The sequence below is a fragment of the Cygnus atratus genome, chromosome 7 (assembly GCF_013377495.2).
Source record: "Cygnus atratus isolate AKBS03 ecotype Queensland, Australia chromosome 7, CAtr_DNAZoo_HiC_assembly, whole genome shotgun sequence".
NCBI classification, from domain to species: Eukaryota; Metazoa; Chordata; class Aves; order Anseriformes; family Anatidae; genus Cygnus; species Cygnus atratus.
In genome coordinates this window covers 37,117,360-37,140,109 of record NC_066368.1, presented here as the reverse complement: position 1 = coordinate 37,140,109, position 22,750 = coordinate 37,117,360, and the positions used below count along the sequence as shown (strand labels likewise).

General features: G+C 35.5%; 1 protein-coding gene across 6 annotated transcripts in view; it reads left to right on the top strand.

The window, feature by feature from the left end:
• Positions 1 to 22,750, top strand: part of ADK (adenosine kinase) — a 291,598-nt gene that overhangs the window by 60,793 nt on the left and 208,055 nt on the right. For all 6 annotated transcript variants that reach the window (XM_035543036.2, XM_035543028.2, XM_035542992.1 and 3 more), the window contains one exon: positions 17,011 to 17,089. In XM_035543036.2, coding sequence (XP_035398929.1) covers positions 17,011 to 17,089 — 79 coding nt within the window. The remainder of the gene's footprint in view (positions 1 to 17,010; positions 17,090 to 22,750) is intronic.

Below are 22,750 nucleotides of genomic sequence, written 5' to 3'. Positions count from 1 at the left end.
CATAGAAAACAGTAGCTATACTAGTGTCTGCTCTTCTGGGTGGCATGCATCCTTTAAAAGGGAACTAAAAAGATTGTGCCTGTTTAGGTGTAGAAAATTGTGATCTGAAGTTTTTTCTTTATACATGTGCTCTTCATCTATCCATGTTCAGGATTTCTTCTGATAAAATTTGTATTTAAAAGCTTTTTAAATCCGGATGGTTTGCAGTAAAGGTTGTAGAAAATGTACTTAATTGTCTTCCAGAACCTTAATTCAAGTTTCATATGGGATGCATTAATGGTTGTCTGCCATGGCTATTGCATTCCTGTCCTAAATCTACCAGGCGTATAAAAAGAAAATCATGTGATGAGAACACCAGCAACTTCAGCTCACTTTTTCAGAAGTGCAAGGCAGCCAATCTAGAGCTCTCTAATTTGTAAAGGAATGATTTAACTCAATAATCTTTCCCAATCAAGTTTGACTTCTCTGTTGTAGGATCTGAAACTGAACTGGGCAGGTAAAACGGCCTTTGGAACTTCTCTGAACATCGTATGTTTCATTTCACGTCTTCAGGATTTGTCTTTCTCAAGTGGTACCTTGCACTTTTTTGGAAATACTTCTTTCTACAAGTTAGATTAACAAATGTGCAGTCAAGTATCATTTCCAATAACGAAATGATGATTGTGTGTTCATAATTTTTCAAGTCAAGATCTTACTCTGGGAATATTTTTCATGTGGATATGCCTAATCATTGTCTTTGAAAGTGATTTGAAGTAATGCACATTAATTTGTATTAAAACTGAATAGTGACATTTATACAGGCAGTTACCATCATCTCCACTAAGGTGATTGTCTTAAATTTTTCAATCTAGATAACAAGTATTTATCTTTATGCCAGTGTTATGGTCATATGCTATTTTTTACATAGAACTGGTCAGAGCAAAATATGAGAAGAATTGTGATGTAATGAAAAGATGCTTGTGTCTATGGGGTATTATGCACTGTGGAAGCTGGAATAGGTGCAGATGAATGGAAGAAGACATGGTGGAAAGTGATGACAGGGTTCCCTTACAGCAGAACTGAGGTCTCTCCTGGAAAGTTGTATTCTGTTTTTCTATGTAAATTTTGTAACATTTGCAGGTGATTTTTTTTCCAAGCATTTGGCTTATGTTCTTCATGTGCTGAATACATACAACTGTAAGTAGATAAATGGGAGTTATACTTGAAACATATTAAGTACTAGATAAAGCTGAATATTGAGAAAAACAGATCCTAAGCATATCGAGTTGAGCATTCATAATTAGTGAGTACATTTTTCTTAACTTTGCTCCCACAGAAAGAGGATAATTATACCTTTAGTCTCAGTGGGATTCTATGAAAATACATTTGTTTATACTTGAATGCAAGTGCTTCACTATAGAAATTACTGACTTTCTCAGTAGTATTTTGTGATATATTTCTGTCTTCATAAAGAGTGTGTATATAGAAGGTGTAGGGCCAAAAGCTTAATGGGGAGATGAAATATAAAGTAGCATGGATAAAAAGGAGCCAGACTTACTTCCAGCTCTTCCTATCTCTAATGTGTTTGACTTTGAACTTCAGACGGAGTTTAACATAGGGTTTGTGTGCATCACAAGTAGAGTTTCCTAACTTTTTTCTACAAACTAATTTTGGGTTGTGTTATAATTTAAACTTTAGTCATCTTGCTTAAATTCTGACTCTTGCCACACCAGAATAGATCAGTCAAATGAGATACATTTGTGGATACATTAATAAATACAGGAAATAAAAATACACTGCTGTGTGTTGGAGGTTCATTTTCATGTGCCACTGTGCATGAGAATATTCTGTAGAGCATTCCAGTAGTTCTCATTCCAAGTTATTGCAAAGTAGCACGTAAGTCATTTCCACAATTGCTCTGTGATACTAATACAATAGTTAAGTCATGATCTATGTTAATTGACTAGCATTTGTGCTTACGTATTTAAAAAAAAAAAAAAAAAAAAAAAAAAACACAAAAACAGAAAACTTCAGTGAAAAGTGTTTTAATGTTGTAAATTACACTCAGGACTGATGGCTTAAAGTCCTGTATTTTTAAAACAACCATTTCTAAATGTGAAGAGTGTTAGCTACTTCAAGTTATGATGACTACTAGAAATGTTTCCGTATGTTTTCAAGTCTTCTATGTTCACATAGATGGACTTCATAATGGATTTCTATTTAAAGCTTAACATTATAATCTCCCTCAATAATGAATGAGAAATTAATAATAAAAATCTTTATTAAAGAAAATGTTTTGTAAAACGGACAGTCTTTAACAGTTAAGCTAATTCAACATATGAAAAGTTACTTTTTAGAAATAAAAGCTCAAATTTTAAGAGAAATGTAAATGTTCCAGATGTTCCCAGTATACACAATTGACCACAATTACATATTACTGCTAAATTGTCTCCCCCAAAAGAAAGTTCTGCACGTACTGTTGTGCCTTCGAACATGGCATAAAGCCACAACACAGTCACTTTTAAACTATCGGAAGACGAGATCAGGAACATAAGAATGTAAACTGACAGTGCTCTGATTCTAGACCAATCCATTTCCACTAGATTTTCACTGCCATCTGTTGTTAAATAGAGAGAGAAGATACAGATCTATATACTGTAGCAAAAACCTGTATATTTATATTGCTAGATATATTATACACACATGAGCGTGCGCACGTTTTTTCCTGATGCTTGACTTGAATGTACTTTAGTTTTTATTATTATTATTATTATTATTGTGAGTTAAAAATCAGAGTAAAGTTGTTTTGGAGACTCCATTTGTTACTTCTGAATCAGCTCTTTAGATACTATTGAAGAACAAAATCTCTTGGTGTTATTTGGATACTAGGATGCAGGGTTTAAACACAACTTGCATTTGGCTCTGTTTTGACAATAGAAGTTAATCTTGTATGGTTTTTGTTAAAGCACTGTTGAAAAAATATCTTATTGAGCTATTTGCGGTGTTTTTTTTTTTTTTTTTTAAAGATGTTTAAGATTTCACATACAGTTTTAACTGATCACAGATGAAACTGTAAATTAATACCTCATGAGTTTTACTGACTGCAGGGCATTGTTTGTAATTCAAAGCTGCTTTGTTCCTACCCACTAGGAAAGGGTCCTGTTCAAGCAAACAAATTAAAGAGTTCATTGTGTTATCAAACTATTTATTAAAACTGAAAACTCTAATTTTGAATTTATCATTTCACGGAGACTCTTATAATAACCTACTTAGAACATATATATGTGTGTATATATTTAAGCTTAAATCATTAGGGATTGAAATAGAAAATATAAAATTGCATTTAATCTTTGATCTTAATCCACCTTAATAGAAATTTTGTGCTTTTACCCAAAGTATTACACGGCATAACAAAAGAAAAAAGGATTGCATGTTGTTTTTTTCTGGTGCAAATTGCTTCAGTTCAGTTTGTTCTTTGATCTGATGCATTTTCATTTCTACTGTCTTGTGTATGGTCTGAGTACAAATAATAGCTCTATAACAGAAAACATTCAGGCGTGTTTTAAGTATAAAGTTGAATTTTCTCGCTAACACTGGTTGGTCATTCCAAGCTGGACCATCGGGATCAGTGTGCATGTCGGCAATCTCCTTTTTTGTCTGGTCTAATCTCTGAAAGGATTTTCAGGGTGGCCTTTTTATACTTCGGCTGTTTTTACAATCTAATTAGTGAATAAAAATAAGAGGGAAATACGTTTTTTTACAACTTGATTAACCATGACTTCTTGGTGTACTGCAGACATTTGTGATCCCATAAGGACCTGAGGAAGCTGTATAAAAACTTTCAAGGAATTTGGCCTTCAGTTCAGCAAAAATGAACTATTTATGTTTGATAAATTTTTATTTACTGGGTTCCTGGGTTATGAAGTCTTTTGAAGTCTCTCTATATTTCAGAAGGGAAAGGAAGAGAATGCGTCCGTTAATACAGAAATTGCTGAGTTTTGTTTCCTATTAGAAAAGAATAAAAAGCTATAAACCTCATTGGAATGTTCAAGATAAAATTCCTATCTTCAAGATTTATGAAGACCCCTTCACCTTTTGACACACACAGAGATAGATACTGTAATGTTCTCATAGACTAAGTGGCATAGAGAAGTAGAAGAGGTGCTGGGAATCAGTCAAGTTGTTTCAGGAACAGCTTCTGTTCTTAGCAGTAGGTTAGCAACAAGGCAAGTATCTTTGTAATCAATCAGCAAATTTCCTCATAACTTGAAGCAAAGAAACAGTGATTTGCCATGCTTCTTGTAGGTGATAACCTGCATGCCACAATTCTAAGGCATGACCCAGTGATCTCCACCAGAATTAGTACAATGTTTATTAGGCTAGTCTCTAAGAGTGTTTTAATTGTGAGGTGCTAATTGCTTTTGATATTGTGTAAGATAAATGTATTTTTTTTGCCTAAGTGACTGATCGAGAGCGGCAGAACTCCTTTGAAAGAAGTAGTTTCCTGATTTCTTGAACAGCTGAGTACTCATTGTCTTTTGTGACCTTAACACGAAAGATTAAGTTTGAAATGGACTGAGCTGTTGACTTGCATTCTTCAAATGCAATGTGGTGAGCTCCTTTGCTGTAGTCTTGTGTGTTGGTTTCTTTCCTGTGGGAGTTTTGTGGTGTTACATGTTGAAGATTAAAGGAATGTTCAACCTAGAGGTGAGGAAACTGAAGAAATGTTCAGTTTTCTCCTGTATTGTTAATTATAGAAACAGAGGGCTGGTATGAGCCTCGAGTCCATTCTATAGCAACAAGGTAAGCATACATAGCTGGAATATCCATAATAAGTTTGTCTAACTGTTCTCAAAATGTGAGTGAAAGCTTCTCCCTCATACGTGGGGTGTCTTCCTACATGTGGTTAGCTTTCTGTAATGGGTCATCTGGGACTTACTTTTAAGCTCATTCCTGCAGGGCCTGCCTTTGTGCCCTGCAGGGGAATGAAAAATTGTTCTTTGATTTTTTTAAGACTCATTTTTCATTTATCCATTGTGTTTCTAAATATTTCTTTTCTGAACTTAACTCAGTTTCTTCGATATTTATTACATTTCACGTTATAATCTCTTATTCTACTTTCCTTCCATTTAACTCTCTAAACTGCTTTTCATCTCAGAGTAGGTTGCCAAAATTGGACCTGACAGTTGAGATCTTTATTACTACTAAGTAGGAAAGAGTACTCTTTCCTTACATCTAACAAATCTCATCCTTACTACTATATTATAGAAGAATATACATCCTCCTGCTCCTGCAGCTCCCCGAGCTGCTGCAATGTTACTGACTGATTTTTACATTTTGAAGCCTGTTAACTTCAGATTCTTCTTCCTCCGTGCCAGCCCTTCGGTGCTACTGCTGCCTCATCCCAGTTATTTCCTGTTTGGTCCTTGGATCTTACAGTTCTGCTTCATCAGTGCTAGTCCTCATGAACTCTCATCTTAGAAGATTTTGATACATTTTAATTGTACTGTGAACAATGGACAAAGTGATTTTTTGCAGCTGTTCAGGTTTAGTCCAGTTTTCATGTTTTGACCTGACTGTTAAATAAATATTGATTGTAGAACAGCACAGGATAATCACCTCTGGACCAAGTCTGAGATTAAGTTTGATTCTGTATAAAATTATAACTTTAGCTGATGCTTTTCAGTTAGTGGTGTCACAACTTAAAAATGCATAGTTTTATTTCCTGCTTCTCTAATTTATGAAAATGTCACATGAGAAAATGTCAAATATTTTTAAGTTAGGTATATTGTGTTGTCTTTCTCTGTTATATACTAGGTCAGTTATCTTGCTGAAGAAGGAAATGCAAATGTATTTGTAAAGAAAATGTTGATATGAAATTAATGGTTGCTGTGTGGCAGTTAACTACCAGGTGCTTATGCACTGGTGCTTTGTTCTAGTAGCTTTCCAGACATGGAAGTGAAACCTCAATGTTTGGTAACAGCTGGGTTCCCAATTCTCCATCTCAACAATATATTTTGGTACTTCATAAACACGGGGCAATTAGTTTTTTGCAGGGTTTAGGGTAAGGAAAGTTTATTTCTCATTTATTCCAGCCCCTTTGGGGGGGGTGGGGGTGGAATTCTTTCATGCACAACTACTTTGATGAACTGCTGCTTTTTAGGAATATTGTTCAACGGGAGCTGGTGTGATTCTGTGAAACTTAATAGCTGACCACAAGCTTCTTAATAATAGCGCGAAGAGCAATACAGGGTATCACTAAACGTGCTTTGTTCCTGCTTAGAGTGGCAGGGTATACACAGATGGGGGAAGTTGAAATCACTGGTTTATCAGAGGGTTGTCGTATTTGGGTCAAATGTTTGGGTTGTTCCTTTCAGTCCATGAATAATTATTGTTCTGCTGTGGAATTAGTCTTTTAGTGCTGTTTGGAACACTGCTTTTGGAAATGATTTATGCACTACTATTCCCCTGCAGCTTTTTTGTAACTTGTGACTTATATTTTTTTTTCCCCTGTTCATTTCATATGCTAATTTTTTTCCAAAAGGTGACCCTCTGAGATTGTACTTAGAGTGAAGAGCTGGACTGAATTGTCATAGGCTGTGGGATGAGTTATTTTTAGCTGCTGGCATTTCAGGCTGGAACACTTCATTCTGTTGTGCTTGTTAATGAGTCATCTGGAGAAAATGGGCTTCTTGCTTTCTGAGAGGGTCTGTAGCAAATAATAATAGGCTAATCTCTGCAGGAGATATTGTCAAGTAACTAAAGCTTCGACTTGAAAATATGTTGAAATGGAGACTTATTACCTCCATATTAGAATAAGCATGCGCTTTATTATTATTATTGTTAAATTGTAATGTATATGAAAATCTCAAATACTGGAATATTGATAAGTAACCTAATTTTTTTAGAAAAAAAGGTTAATTGAAGAAAATCACCTTTTATAGAAAAATACCTAGTTGCTTCCGGATTCGGCACATAGTTCATTTCATGAAATCTAAATGTTATCTAGTTGATTTTCATTATATAAAGCCTTATATAAGGCTTGTGTACTTGAGAGAGGCCCAAATTTATCAACATTCAGTATATTATTTTTAAGGATTATCCAGCATCTTTGTTTGGTTCTTGCTGAAGAATATATATATATATTTTTTTTTTCTTTGCACATTTCCTAGTCTTTCCCTTGATGCACATTTCCTAGTCTTTCCTCTTCTCTCCAAATACGAAGGTTTTCTGTTGATACAACACAGGAGGATTTATTTCATGTATGAAAATATCACCACGCAAGTAGAAGCTTAATGTAAGGGTAATTGATGAAAGTTGTTAATCCAGTTGCTTCCTTTTTCTCCCTTATTGAAATTCCAGAATTCAGTAGTGCAAATGATCCGTTTATAAGAAAGCTATGTAAAGACATAAACCAAAAAGAAAAAAAAAACAAACAACAAAACACCTATGCTATAAAGGAAATAATTTAAGGAGCAGCTTCAGTGTCAAGTCCTCTTGTCACCTTTGGTACCTCTAATGCTACTTACAGTCTATATGTTTACCTTCATTTTGTTTACACATCTTCCTTTTGTAAGGTGTGTTACATGTGTGAAAAGGCTTTGTGTTTTGATGGCAACAGATGTTTCCTTTGGATCTAGTAATTTTTATTCTCCATTGATTATTTAGTGGTTTGGGTTTGCTTTTTCGTTATCAACAGAGTATTGAGATAAAAGGTGACCTTATATCTTATGTTATTCAGAGAAATATCTTTGCATTATTAGCATCTCTTGGGCTTTCAGCCTATAGTATTTTAACCCATCTTTCTCATATTGCTGTGATCATTGTAGAAAATGTTTTAACCAGTTAAGTCTAATGATTGTGATATTAACAGAATACTATTGCTACTAAATAGCCCACAGGGCTTACACTGGGTTAGTCAAGATAAATATTTTATGTTTTAGAAATTTGGCATACATCTACATTGCAGGCAATAGTGTTGTGGTAAAAGCACTTGAGATAGCTTTAAATAAGCTAGCATGAGTGTCAGAGTTGGTTTAACTGGAGCTGTGTGGAACTCTGTGTGGGAAAAGTGACCTCCTGTTTTAGCAGGAAGAATTAACCTTTGTGAACTCCAGGCTGCTGTGGGTAGACTGCTTCCAGACCCTCAACTCATTTGCTTACAGCTACTTTGAGTATACATGCTGGCGCTGCAGGTTCTCCCTTACTTGCCTCCCCAGTAGGCAATTGGTGCATGTTTTTGGGTAGCAGCCTATTCTGTGTAGCCAGTCCTCAGATGTCATCCCATCAGCATAAGTTCTCCTGGCTTGCAGGAGAGTCAGGTTTTTGTCTTCTCCAAAAGTGAAAGCAACTTATTTACATGTTAGTCCTTCCAAACAGTTCTTCCCATCCAGTGCTTAAGATGTTGACAATAAACAGTTGATTCCTTCTGCAGTGCATTCTAATGGAAATGAAGATTTGGACATGTGATTATATGCTTATCAAAAGCTTACAAAAAGGAAATGTGTTTGGAGGGTATGAGTACATGCTTGAGGTAATAAATACTGCCTGTGTTTTTGAGTTAAATTGGTGCTATTGCCTGCTATCAGTAGGTGACTGTCCTAAGGAATATTCAAGGCAGAGCAGCACTGAGAAGAAGTGAGGTCAAAGAGAATGAAAACAGAAATCTTACTTGGCATTTACCATTTGGTTGTGCTCAAAGTAGGATTTTCTGGGCTCGTCTTCCTGCTTGTTCCTGAGGACAATTAGTATAGTTCACTGCATGCTAATAGCTTAGAGTGAATGTATAGTGTCATCTTGAACTACTGAAATATTCTGATGTTTTTCTAATGTTTTCTTGGTTTAAATATACTCACTGGATACCTAATTTAAAGTAATTGAAAATAGCACAGGGGATGAAGAAAAATAGATATTTTAGTACTGTAGCTGAATTGACATGGAACATTTATATTGTAAAAACATAAAATTGGTTTAGATTGTGGTTAGCAACTTTCACTATTGTTTTGAACTTAGTGTTAGTAGAAAGAGAATATTACTTAGACAAATACTTCTTAATATGAGAGATGTATGGAAGCAATTAGTTTATAATTTGTTTTTGGAATAGCTCTGCTTGCAAAACTTTGATATTTTATCGACTCTGAATTAAAACCCAAACTTTGCAACTTGGTTAACGTTTTTACTGTTTTGATGTATTTATAGATAAAAATACAAATTACGAAGTTACTGCATTGCTATAGTAAAATATTTCTCTCTGCCAAGTGTACATGTGAACACATTTTTTTGTCTTCTCTTTATAGGCAGCATAGTATGATTTGCACTGCAGCTTTAGATAGTCTAAATTGTAGCAAAGATAAGGTTTAAGGTCCCTTGTTTGACTGAATACTTTTAATATTAAAATATTCTTGGTAAATTTTCTATTAAGTTAAACAAATTTTCACTTTGACGTGAGCTGGAGTAAGTTGATGTTTGTTAAGCAGCAGTTTCAATTAGCATTCACTAAAGATTTATTGACAGTTAACACCTGGTCTCCACTGTGCCAAGTGGGAAGCATCTACTGTGGTCTCATGTGATTGTTGCATAATTAGGTTTATGTTCTTTAAATTGCTTTTAATTTTATAAATGTAGTATTATTTCCAAAAGCTTTGTGTTGATTGTCTTCCTGCATTTTTAATGTAGGACAGACGAAGTTATTGCTATTTAAAGGATGAAGGAATATGCTACTTTCTAATTTGATAAACAGCTTTCCCTTCCTTTGGTTAGTTAGCAAGGAAATTGGGACATGAAGACTTTACAGGCAGGTCTCAAAAAGCATGTATTCTTCCCATAACACAAGAATCAAGCAAAATGATACAATTTTTTTTTTCAAAGCAGTATGAATGTATACAATCTTAGGAAAGTATACAGGGAACATCAGGAGCAAGTGTAAATGTTTTTGTAATAGAGCCAAGAAATAACAAAGGAAATGACCTTGTTCTGTACTGCTCCAGAACATAATCTGGTGCATCCAAGGATGACGGAGGTAAATGCTACATACTTTGCCTTGCCTGAAATGTTTTCTGACCCTCAGTGCTTATGTATAAGGGCAAGGAGCTGTTTCTGGCTACAGTGTTCTGTAACGATGTGTTCAGTAATGATGCTGTGGTGCGGATCCATGGATGTACCTGCAAGATTTTGCAATCTTAGCTGATCGTTGGAAGATCTTTCAGAAAGGCAGTAGAGGGGCAAAAAAGCATTAACTTCTAGTGAATTGATGGAAATTCTTTCATAGTATTTCTGGTTACCTGTGTTCAGCTTGAAACTTTTCTTTAAGCGTTGTGATTAGAAGTTGACTAGAGGGAAAGTTTAGTCAAGATTCCTTGACCTATATTTATAATAATCACATATAATAGACATATTTTAAGTTTAGTGAATGAACTCTGTGTAAACATATCTGTGGTGTTCAGCAACATTTAGAAATTTAATCTTTTAATAATTTAGAGGTATAGTTTTTCTTTTCATTTTCCTACAGTGTTTCAAAATATCGACAGTAAAACTTGCCTTGTGGTGGCTGATGCTTCTGGGTATAATCATGTATGTTTTTGAGATAATGTAGAGGGAAGATATCCAGATAATCTGGAATAAGAGGGTCTTTTCACGAACACTTGCATAAATTTGCCTGACTCTTTGCTGAGAAAAGGAAAAAAAATACTTTGAGAAATGTCTTTAAATCATGATCCTTAAGAGCCGATGTTTTAACCTTACGTTTGAATGACTGTTACTTTTTCCATCTTGTTTCAATATGCCTAAATGCAAACACATGTGGAAAATGTTCTTTTGGCTTTTATCAAACTGACATTTAAGTGCATTTTTTTCAACCTCACTAGCATTTGTGGTAAAATATTTCAAAGCTATGAATCTTGCAATTTGCCTATGCATTTTTTTCTTCTTTCATATATTAACATTTGGTACTCATAATCCTAACCTGGTTGGAATTACTGGCTTTTTTCATTTGCTGTTTGTTTGGATGAGGTGATTAGGAAAATACTTTACGTGAAATTCTAGTTTGCAACAGTAAATAATTCCATGAAGAGTCACTGTTTACTGAACTTTTGTAAATATAAGAGAAAAATATGATAATCTGCAATACTGAATTGTAGCAGTCATACTCGTAACACATTAGCTTTCTGTTGTTGAATGTCCGTGGTGCTAACCTGTCTCCAATACTTCCTTTTTAGCATGTTTCATTCTTTCCCTCTACTCCTCTACCCAGTCCTGAACTCTTTAATTCTCTGCCAAGCTAATAAGGAGAAGAACTAGGTCTGGGTAAAATCAGGCATTGCCAAGCAGCTGTTACAAAGCTTTGCCATGTACCTCTGTGATTGTACCTCATTTCTTAAAGGTAATATTTTTGTTCTTTCAGGCCCAGTTTTAAGCCAGAACAACCAATTATATCTGCATCTCAATCTTAATGGGCTATTTGTCAAAGACTAGGGATGAAATAATTCATTCATATATATATATGTATGTCCTATATAGGATTCAAACTTTGAACGTTGAGTCGTACAATTACGAGAAATTAGGCACACTCTTTAAAGTATGAACTGCATTTCTTCTTACCCACAGTATTTGTCCTGCAGTATTCTCTGTTTAAAAAATCACTATTTTGTGGTTTAGGTACAGTGTTTGAATCTTGAGAGTAGACCTCTTCCTTAAATGAGAATTACATTTCACTTAGGATCAAATTATGAGGGCTTGAGCATGCCTATGAATGCCGACCGGAGCTGTCTTGTTGTAGCTGTCTTGCTACAATGTGTGCCCCATCTGCCTGGCGATGGGGCTGCCTGCATCGTGCTGGCACTGGCCCAGGCTCTGATGAAACGGAGAATGTGACAGACGACAGGCTTGTCCAGATGTATGTGTATCTACCTCTGCCGTGCCCTGCAAAGCAATCAGGTTGCAGGTTTGGCATTGTGTAGTTGTTTGTTGATTTATTTCTTGGAGACTTTCTTTAAAAAAAAAATAAATATATATATATATATATATATATGGAATTTCTTATGTAGTTTTACTGATCTTTTAGTATTATGAAAGCAGGTTGTATAGCATGATGTTCGCTCACATAATTCTTTCTTAATTTATGACGTGATTTCATAGACATTCTGTCACAGGTTACTTAATGTGAAGATTTAAGTAGATTTTTAAAAAAATGCAATTAAAAGGATCAAACATCTAGTTGTCAGCGTATTAGTCTGGTTCTCCTCACAGCTGAACACTTCAGCTACAGCCATATCTTAATATGACCTCTTCTTGCAACTAAAAATAAATATCTGGGAAATGTGTCAAAATCACCATTAATTATGATTTTTAATTAAAATCTAATTAAAATTCATCCAATAGCTTGAAAGTAAACCAAATCCTAGACTACCTTCCTCTCTAGAGGTATTAGCAAAGCTTTCCTCCCAAGTCCCAACTTACCTCCAAAGAAATAGAAGAGTTATGTGCAACTTGCAGCCTTTGCTTGATTACTTGAGAGATTTACATCTTAATGTTTTTGAAGGCTTTTCTAATACCAAACAAAGGTATACAACCCACTGGAAATACTGTATTAGCATTATTCAAAATAACCAGATTTTTTCCTTATGTTCATGTCATCTGGCAGACAGAAGCAAAAAGGGCAAAAATTAATTTTCCCTCCTTTCTAGATGTTTTTGTGTTAGCTGTTTTTTTCTGCTGAGGTATGCTGTTGTCTATATCTTAGGAAATAAGATGATCTATCAAAAGATATCCAGGGCAGCATACCGCAGTGGAAAAAACAGAGCTTACATTTGTCTACCTCTTGCAGATAACTAGCTGCTGACATGCATCAGAAGTGTTTTTCACAGAGGTCTGGCAGTTAAATTTTGGCAATCTATGGCCATTTAATTCTTGAGAAAGAGTTGCTTTGTAGACTAATATGTCAAAAAATAAAATTAAAAAAAAAAGGTGAGGCTGTTAATTTTCCTTACTATCACTCCATTTCCTTAGGTTGTCTGCGTTCAGTTGTAGGGTGTGTTTTATATGCTTATTTTTATTACCAGCTTGGTTTTGAAAGCATGGTGAGCCAAACATGACCATTTGTCGTCATGTAGCATAGAACAAGCAGACAGTCCAAGCTCAGAACAGCTTCAGACTCGGTGTATGAAGCAAGCCACAAGAGATGGGTATCGATCCAGGAGAGGATTACCAGTCATTACGCTGGAGAATAGCCTCAGGAAATCACCCAGCCTTTCTGATGACTTCTGTAGACATTGTGGTGAAAGGTGGTCTGAAGGCAGATTTAAAGTAGGTGGGCTAATATTCATAGAAAATGCTAGTAGCTGGACCTTGGATGGTATGATGGGTTACTGAGAGAAAAGGTATTTGTGTTGACTGCTTTGTGCCCCAGGGCTGTTGTAGATGTAAACATGCGGAATGAAGGATGGTGCGCTGAGTGCTGTAATGCTCTGCGGGGCCTTGGGACTGGGGGGCAGCTTCTGCTTCAAGTGGCTGAGAAGGGGGCTAGGAGAGGGGTAAAGAGAGAGCTGAGAGAGAGCCACCATGGAGGGACTTTTCTGTCTGAAGCAGTTAGATACAGAGATAAGCAAGTTTTTCAGTATGAGAAATGAAATGCTCCATCTTAAGAAATGCTAGGAGAAGGAATAGCAGGTTTGGGAAGAGGACCCAGAGAGATGGAGAGGGATGCTGGGAATGGGTGAATGATGGGCAGGGTGGTGAAACTGTCAGCAGTGATGAAAAAGGAGGGAGGAAGGAGGACTCTCTGGGGGGATGTCCTAACAGCTGGCTCTGGTTTGGTTGAGGCCACAATATGGCATCTGTAAGAGCCATCCATGCCTTCTAGAAATAAGCCTCCATCTCCTATAGTGTAAGGAGGTATAACTTGTTTTAAAAAAAAAACAAACCAACTTGTTTCTGTTCTTACTGATTTTTTTTATATAACAGCTTCTTCAGTTGCCTTCTCATACTTTTCGTAGGCATTAGCGCTCTCAGAAGTCAGGTTACTGAAAAGGCTCACCTTTCAGCATCAAGTTCAAGGAGTCAATCTTTTTTTTTTTATTTTAAAAGGGGGAGGGAGCAACTGACAGAAGTGCTATTGTCTCCAGTATAATTGAGCAAAACATTAACATATCCTCCTTAGTCAGTGCTAGAGTTGATCAACAGTATCACAGCTGAAAACACATGCTGTTGCAAACGTAAACTTTTTTTAAGTATGTTGTAATGTGGTCAACACATCCAAAAACAGGGGCCCCCTCTGTGGTGCTGATGGCGGAATTTATTATTCTGTTATTTAAGGTAACGGTATGTTGCTAGGTCAGGCAAAAGGTCACAGTTCTCAGATGTAGCAGACCCTTAAGAAATATTCAGAAAGACCAACACCTGTAGGGCACGAAACAAAAATATTATTCAGTCTAGCTCATAAGGTTCTAATTTTCTTGGATTATCCTACGTGTGATAACAGCTTATTCCTGAAGCACACACGCAAGCTCTGTTCAGCATTCGCAGGCCTCAGAAGTTTCTCCAGTTGAACCTCCTTCCTTAAAACAGAGAATTTTATAAAAGCAAATGCCATGTTTCTGAAGCGTGCTGGTGTGACACAGTCTTGTCTTTTCAGGTCAGACATACAGCAGATAATGGCAAAGTCAGTTTTCCCACGCTTCCTGTGCCAGCTACTGACATTTTGAAAAATACGTAAATTTTCATATACTTAAGATAAAAAGCTATTGGCAGTCTTAATTTTGAGGTCATATGTGATATGATTTGGTTATCAGCCTCTTGTGGGTTAAAACAATACCATTTGTATTGTCGTTTTGATAGGTCATAGCAAATGATCAGCAAAAGTACTTTTCTTGCATTTTTATGAACCCTGTTCCATTTTATATAATGGCTCTTTAGAGGTGTTCAGTTACTATATTAATTCAAAGAAAAGGAGTTAGGCCTTTTAACATTAAGTCTGAAATAGCAGAAGGCAGTGGTCATTTTTTCATTTTCTGTTAATAACTGTAAAATTTGTTGAGGTTGCTTCTTTGATCATGTAGCTGTCACCTTGAAATCTTGGCATTAAGAACAGTATTTTAAGGCTATTTCTTTCCATCGTTTTCTTCCATATTCAGATACCACTTATTTATTTCGATGCTTCTTCAAACTGCAAAATGAAATATTTAAATACATAGCCAAGTAAATTTAGAGCTTCTATTGTATGTCATCCATTAAAGTATACTAAGTGCATAAGTTTAAAGTGCCACTGTATAATACAGACATGAAAACATTAGATGCCTTTAGGTAAAGGAGTTAAAGTACTAATTAGTATGCTTGTTGATGAATAAAAATGCAAAAATTACCATGGGATTTGGGCAGCACACACTCAAATTGGTTGAAAAGGTCAATTAAATTTAAGAAAAAATACTGTCAAAACACTTAATTGGTTCATGATGGTTTGTATGTCTTTGAGAAGCAATTGTTATGAGACTTGTTGTTTTTGTTATTTTCCCCCCTCTCAGCTACTTGCTATCATTTGAGGTTTCAATTGCTTGACATAGAATTGGTGGATAATTAGTAGTGTGGATAACTGTGAAAAGCATATGTAGTAATTTAATTCTTGGTTCTTTCTAATTGCCTGCCCATCGGTAGTTTGCTAGGGTGAGAGGCTCATTATTCAAACATTGTAAATAGGAAGTATTGTAGAAATAAAAATGCTCTTATGAGTAATATGGTATTGAAAACCAAAACCCTTTAAATTAAGTCATTATTTGACAAATCTGTCCCCAGAGCATATTGTTCAGATACTATAAGGTTTTTCAGGCTGTGGGGGGTTGGCAACTAGAACTAGGTTTGGCAGGTAGTATTCAATTTTACTGTGTCTGAAATAAAGATGTCATTGTTTTAAGAGATGATAGAGTTAAATACAATAAGCTATGTTGAAATAAAGTAGTTTACCTAACTGGGCAAGCTTCATTGTTAAAGTTAAGCATCTAGTGTTAAAGGACTTTAAGGAAAAACCTATGCTATTAATTAAGGTTGATCTCAAGGTCATTTTGACCCTCAAGTGTGCAAACAGATTTTTACTGTAAACCTTTTAGTTTGCCTGCAGGAGTACTTCCTCCTGAGTCTAATGTCTTCTGAGGTTGTCAATCCAGTTACTTAATCCATTCATTTTGAAGCATGCTTGGAACTTAAAGGCATGATGTGGTATTTGTGCTCAGCTTCCCTGCAGTCTCTCCAACTCCTTTATTCTGGTTTCCTTTCCTGTGACACTTGTCTTTTCTATATCTTGTGACTAGAGAAAAGGCTGATTCTCAAGATACGGTGAACTGTGATCTGAGATGCAAAATGTATCTTAGGCAAGGAGGAGTGTCTGATAGAATTTTATCTGGGTGGTCTTAACTCTTAAGTTTGATCTGAAATACGAGGGTAGATATTTCCCTGAAAAGTTCAAGTTTCCTTTTGTTGTTCAAACCTAATAATATGCTACCAGAAAATGCAATGCTTTCATAGCAGTATGACTTGAAAATTTGAAAGCTCATCAGGAGATGCTTGCCTATTCTAACAGAGTGCTAGATTTGTTCACAGAAGTCCTTCACCTGTCAAAACGCAGTATTTCACATGAAAACTTGAAACACAGCACAGTTGTTTCTTCTCACTTAACATCACATTGTTTCTAGGTTCACGTGAAGGGATGAGTATCTGAATGTCTGTGTGTCATAATATTCCTTTATTCAAGCATATATTTTTGTCAATTTAAAAGTTAATTACAATCACACTTTTGCTTCAGATAATGTTTGTTTCAGTTATTTACTCTACTTGCAACTTTAAGGTAAAGGACTCAGGTCAGTCACATGCTATTTTCTTATTTGGACCAAGTCTAGATAATGTTTCCAGCTTGTACCAAGTGTAACAGCTAATGGATCTGAATTTCCTGTTTGCAAATAACATGATGTTATCTCCTGCTCTTTGTATTTTCTATTGCAAAAGAAATTGTAGTGTTTAACTCCCCTCCTCCTTTTTTTTTTTTTTTTATAGATTTGAAGAACTTGTGAAAAAGTTCAAAGTAGAATATCATGCTGGTGGCTCTACTCAGAATTCTGTTAAAGTGGCCCAGGTTTGTTCTTCCTTAAAAATAATTGATTCTTTCAAATATTGAGTTGGAATTAACTTGATGCTCTGTGCTGTCTCCTATGTTTGTAATGAGTGCTACTCAATGTATTCATGTGATTGTGTTTCCCAGAGTATGTTTTTTGGTATATCTTTGACATGATCAATTTTGAAGTTTTACTCTTCATTCTTTTCACATACTTTTTGTTAAGGTTACAGTTACAACCATAATTTGCCTAAAAAGGGTAAGGGGAGCGGGGGAGGAAGGCTTTTAAGGAAGATTGAGCCAGGCCTTTTTCATAGATGTACAGTAAAAGAGCAAAGAGGCAAGGACAAGGTCCCTAGGTGCAGTGAGGAGGCCTGCCATGGTAAGGAAAAAAAGTGCAAGGAGAATGGTTAAACACAGTTTGCTTAGCAAAGGCTTTGATCACTGTCCATGGAGGTTTCTGTTATGGGCCAGAATGAGTCTGCAGGCAACTATATCTAAATTTGAGGTTGGCCCTGCTTGAAGTGCACTATTTGACCTGATGAGAGCTAAAAGGGACCTTCTTATTCTGTGATGCTAACCACGTTTATCCTGTAGGAACTTGGAAGCTTGTCCATAAAGGATTGAAAGGCAAAGCTTCTTTTATAAAAGGATAATTTTTCTGGCTAGTACAATGAAGAACAGTAATGATGAATTGGGTTTGAGGTATAGTTAGATTTTTTTACAAGTAAAACATGCCTTTCGTCAAAATACTTGTATAAAAGTATAAACTTGTATAGAAGTATATAAAGTATATACTTGTGTGTATATTTTTAGATTGTGTGATAGATGTACAAATCCTATAATTAAAAATATACAAACTGTATTTATAACCTTTTTGTTAATGATCCTGGCTTATTAACTTCCACATTTCCTATATAATTAAAACTTACTGCCAGATAACATTAAATGAACATTTGGAAGAAATTAAGTTATGAATTAACAAAGGTTCCTCACCACCACCAATAAAAAGGGAAAAAGCATTATACTAGTGGTTGCTGCTTCTTTGTACAAAATAGTTGCTGCTTTTATTATTTCAGAGTTGGACTCAAACTACCAAAATTGTTTGATATTTGCTTATGGCAGGTACTCTAATGTGCAAGTGCGGTGGGAAGGTTATGAAAAAAGAGAGTGATCCTTTAAATGTGTTCCCAATTCACCTACCATAGCTGGCTTCTATGAAGAAATACGGCTGGTCTTTTACTGAAGTCTTCATGTTTATAAACCCTAAATGTCTTGTCAAATGTTTCTGTAGAAAAACATTTTCTCAATAGAGTAAATCTAAATTGTGTGCACTTTATTGTATATAGAATTGTAATTCTGAAATGGCAATGCTTTTTAAATACAGACAGCTTTCACAGCTTTTTAGTTTGTTACTCTGTCATCAAGCCAATTTTGCTTCTGATATTTAAAAAATCAGCAACACAAAACTGTATCAGAAGAGCTCTAACCAAGTAATTAAATGAATTCTGTATCAGTAAACTGTTGCTTGACCCATGGGTCAACCAATCTCTTCCATGACAGGTGAGTAGAGGTCAACTTTTTGAAGGGAGTTCTGCAACTACTAGTACAGTCATGAAATTCTTACTTCTAGATTGCAGAGGCTTATAAGCGAGCGCACATGGTAAATTCAGAATTGCTAACTTTGAAATGTTCAAAGAGCCTAGGATTTCATTTCCATCTCTCTTTGAAATGACCTATTTGACCTCAGCAAATTTATTTCTAAACTGTTTAAATACCTAACTGTCTTTTAGTGTAGAAGTCAAGGTGTTCAATAATTACACTAGGAAGTGCGCAGAACCCGTATAGTGTGACTGAAAAAAAAATAAATGATTTAAAGCAGTGAAACATAGAAGTTTATATGTCAATACTCCTTCCTTATGCTGAAGAGATTTTGTCAGTGAGCTTTATCCCTTTACCTTGGCTCTGAGTTGGGAGCCTCATTCAGCTCCAGTTGCCATCTGGAATTGAATTTGTTTCCAGAAGGGTTGTCATCTCCTAGTTTTCGTTTCAAGTAAGATTGAAACTTCAAACAGTTGTGCATGAATAACATAACATCACTAAAAGGCTTTAAAATGAGGGATGGGAGGGTGAGAGAGAGAAAAGGGAATTCTGGAAATCTTAGAAGAAGCTGTTATTCTGTAAGCTTTGGCAGAAGAAAAAATTTGAGGATGGGGGGAAAAGTTTAAATGTAAACCAAAAATTAAAATTCTGGAAGAATTTTTTGCAGCGATATTAATTGGAATTTTGCAGCAATATTAATTGGAATATTTTTTATATTTCATATTCCATTTAGTATTGCTGCAAATATATTTTTATATTTTACAGCAGGAGAAAGCAAAAACTAATTCAAGAAGCCTGAGTGCTGGCTGAGAAGTAGGGGGGCAATAAGTAAGTTCAGAGCTCTGAACACTCAAAGTGAATGTAGGTTCTCTCCAAAAACATAAGCAGGGAAGAAATCCCAAGAATAAAACTCCTATTAAAACTTCTCAGCTTGTGTTACCTTGTAGGTATACCTTTGGAAAAAAAAAAAAGTGCTAATAAAAAAGTGAGATAGAAACTTGAAATTTTGTTTGAGAGTTTTTAAGTTGGTAAGAATAAGAGCATGTTGAAGAAAAGCATCGTTGGAAAACTGACTGCAGTGGAATACAACAGTTTGACTACAATTGTGGGTAATGAACAAACAGCCTCTGAAGTCTGTCAACTGCTTTTTTTAGAAGTTTGTTTCTGAGTGGTAATAGTGTATTAAGGACTGTAGTAGGAAAATTGGACAATAGTTAATTAAATGATTGGAATAGAAAAGGGGAAAAACTTAAGAAGCAACTAATAAATAGGGGCCATTGAGGTGTTTGTTTCAAATTATCTGCTTCTTTAAGAGTCAGAAAAACAGCACTATGCTGAAACCAAAATACCCAAAGGCAGAATGAGTGGGCAAACTTAAAGTATTTGTTGCAAAAGGAAAAACGAAACTGTCCATAAGCATGCTTACATGGTGTATGGTGATCATCACTTCTGTTAAACGTTCTCAGATATTTTGGATATTTCTTTCAATGTATTTTTTTGTCATGCCTGTAAAGATAGGAATACTCTTTGTTGAGTAGATTTCACTGAGGAGAATATTCCTGAGAAGGATAAGACAACTTGTTTTTTTTAAAAAAGAAAAAGTAGTCGTAGAAGTACTGTATTTATCATGTGTGAGAAATTTGAGATGGTAAGTACAGAAAGAAGCAATAGGAAGAAGCTCTGAGTTACGAAGAAAACTGGGAAGAAAATGAGGCTTAAATCATGGGTTTTGGAACTAAAGGTTTAAAGCAGCAACTATAGTGGAAATGAAGATTGTAAAAGTATACAAAGAATTAACCAGAACTGCAGTCAAGCCGTGAAGAGCAGAATTACTTGGAATTTTCTGGCAACTTAACAGAAATGAAAGATCTGAAGTGTGCAGCCTTAAAGACAGATTTTGGCAGGTAAGGTACTAAAGGGAATTTTGGTAACTTTCTTCAATATTGTCTTGCTGTAGAACAGAATTTGAATGTATGGCATGGTGCAGAAGCAAGGTATGGTTGGAGGTTTGTGAGAATCAAAAAGCTGAATGCTTCTTGCCCTAAGTGTGCATTATGGGGACAGGGTTTATCGGCAGGGTTGAAGGAGAAAAAGGTCTGGATGGAGTAAGGACAACAGAAAGGATGCTTAGGGACATGGTTTAGTGGGTGACATTGGTAGTAGGGGGATGGTTGGACCATATGATCTTGGTGGTCTTTTCCAACCTTAATGATTCTATGATTCTGTGGTTCTATGATTATTGAGGAAGTGCTGTGGAGGAGACAGATTTCTGAACATGTTTCTTTCTGCTTGCATTACAACAATCAGGGAGGGCGAAAGCTCTGTAAAAAGGAAAGGAAGGAGCAAATAAAAAATGATTTTCTTGCAAAAGAGGTCCAGAACACTGATTTATAAATTGAGGAGATGAAAAATAATGGCCATAAGGATGGAATAAGGACCAGAAACCCTGAAGTATCACTCTTGTTTCTTTGTGTAGTGTATTGTGTAAGTGTTTTCATAGGTACAATATTTATATGTTTTAATCCCTGAAAATGGTGAAAGGGTAGAATTAAATTAATTTAATTCTACCTAAGAAGTACACTAATAAAGCCATTGAGATAGGATGTTTATATTCAAGTCTTCTGGGATATCAGTGTTGTTTGAACATATGTTGATCTTCAAAAGAGTGAGGAAGTCAAAATGATTTTGGCTTGACCGTTAGGTCAAGTTAGGGATGAGGAGAGAGTATTCCAGAAACGACTGTAACAGGCATAAAAATGGAAAAGATAACTAAGATTTGAGTTTTCTTATTCCTTAATGAGTTTTAAACAAACAGCAAATTATGTCTTCGAAATATGAATTCACACGAGGAGAAGAATACTGACAGAAAGAAGCGAGGAAAATGGAAACAGAAAAAAGTGTGTGAGGGAAAAGACAAAATGGCTTAAGAGGATGGGAAATAATCTGGAAGGAGAAAAAACAATATAAAAATCACAATGTTGCTCTGATTCTATGTCCCTTACTGTCCCAGCCATTTTTCTTACCAATGTGTTTTCCATTGTCCACTTGCATCTGCAATTTGCTAATAATTTGCTAATTTAAATTAGTTCATCTGGAAAAGAACAGGTAACCAGAACAGATTGGATTCTAAGGCCTTAAGGAAAAGTAGTCTTGAAAGAATTACGTTCTCCTTTAAGACTTCAGTTCTGAGTAGAAAGTTTAGTCAAGAACAGACAGACCATAAAAAGAATGGGGAGAGGAAAAGAGGGATAATGGTAGAAGGTTGTCCTGTGTGCAGTACAATACAGAAAACAGTTGGAGTCCAGCTTATCAACAAAAATGCAGGTAATGGACTTTGAGGCACTATGTTACTGTTAGGCATGGTTGTTGAGATTTTTTTTTTTTTCTTGGCTCACCATTAGGGAGTGTCAGTAACTTCAAACTCTGGATTAAACTTGAAGTACTCAGGCATTACTCACTGAAGTGCTTGATGGTGCTTTGTGAAATGAGGACTAGAGATGATAAACTAAATTGCAATCATTTAGTTTTTGGAGTAGAACATAACCTTTACCTTTGGTTTGCTGATCTTTGCACTGGAATTATTCTTTTATGTTGACTTTTTGTTTTGCTTTGTGTTTAAAGTTAAAGTTATGTTGCACACTTAAGAACAGGGAGGAATGGGGGTATCAAGTTGAAGCTGCAATGTACTGCTACTCTGACCTTTACTTGTCTCATTAAATTTTTGGCTTTATATCTAATATGATATGTGACATCTTACTTTAATCTGAGCTCTTGCAATCCCTCCAAATGATTGGATCCATTATATTAGATCTATAAAATATGCATACATGTAACTGCATGCAGTTCATAAAAAATGTATTGTTTTAGAGTTCTGCCAACAAACTAAATTCAGATATGTGAATACAGTGTCTTACTACTCCTCAGCTTCTTTCTGTTATTTTAATTAAGACTATGTGCATGTCTAGTAACAGACATTGATCTGGAAAGGGGAAAAAGTATCCGAATCTTTTAATAGGGCTCACGACTTTAAAGCATCTAAAGCAGATGTATGCCCTGTCCGCACATGCAGGCTATTGCTGA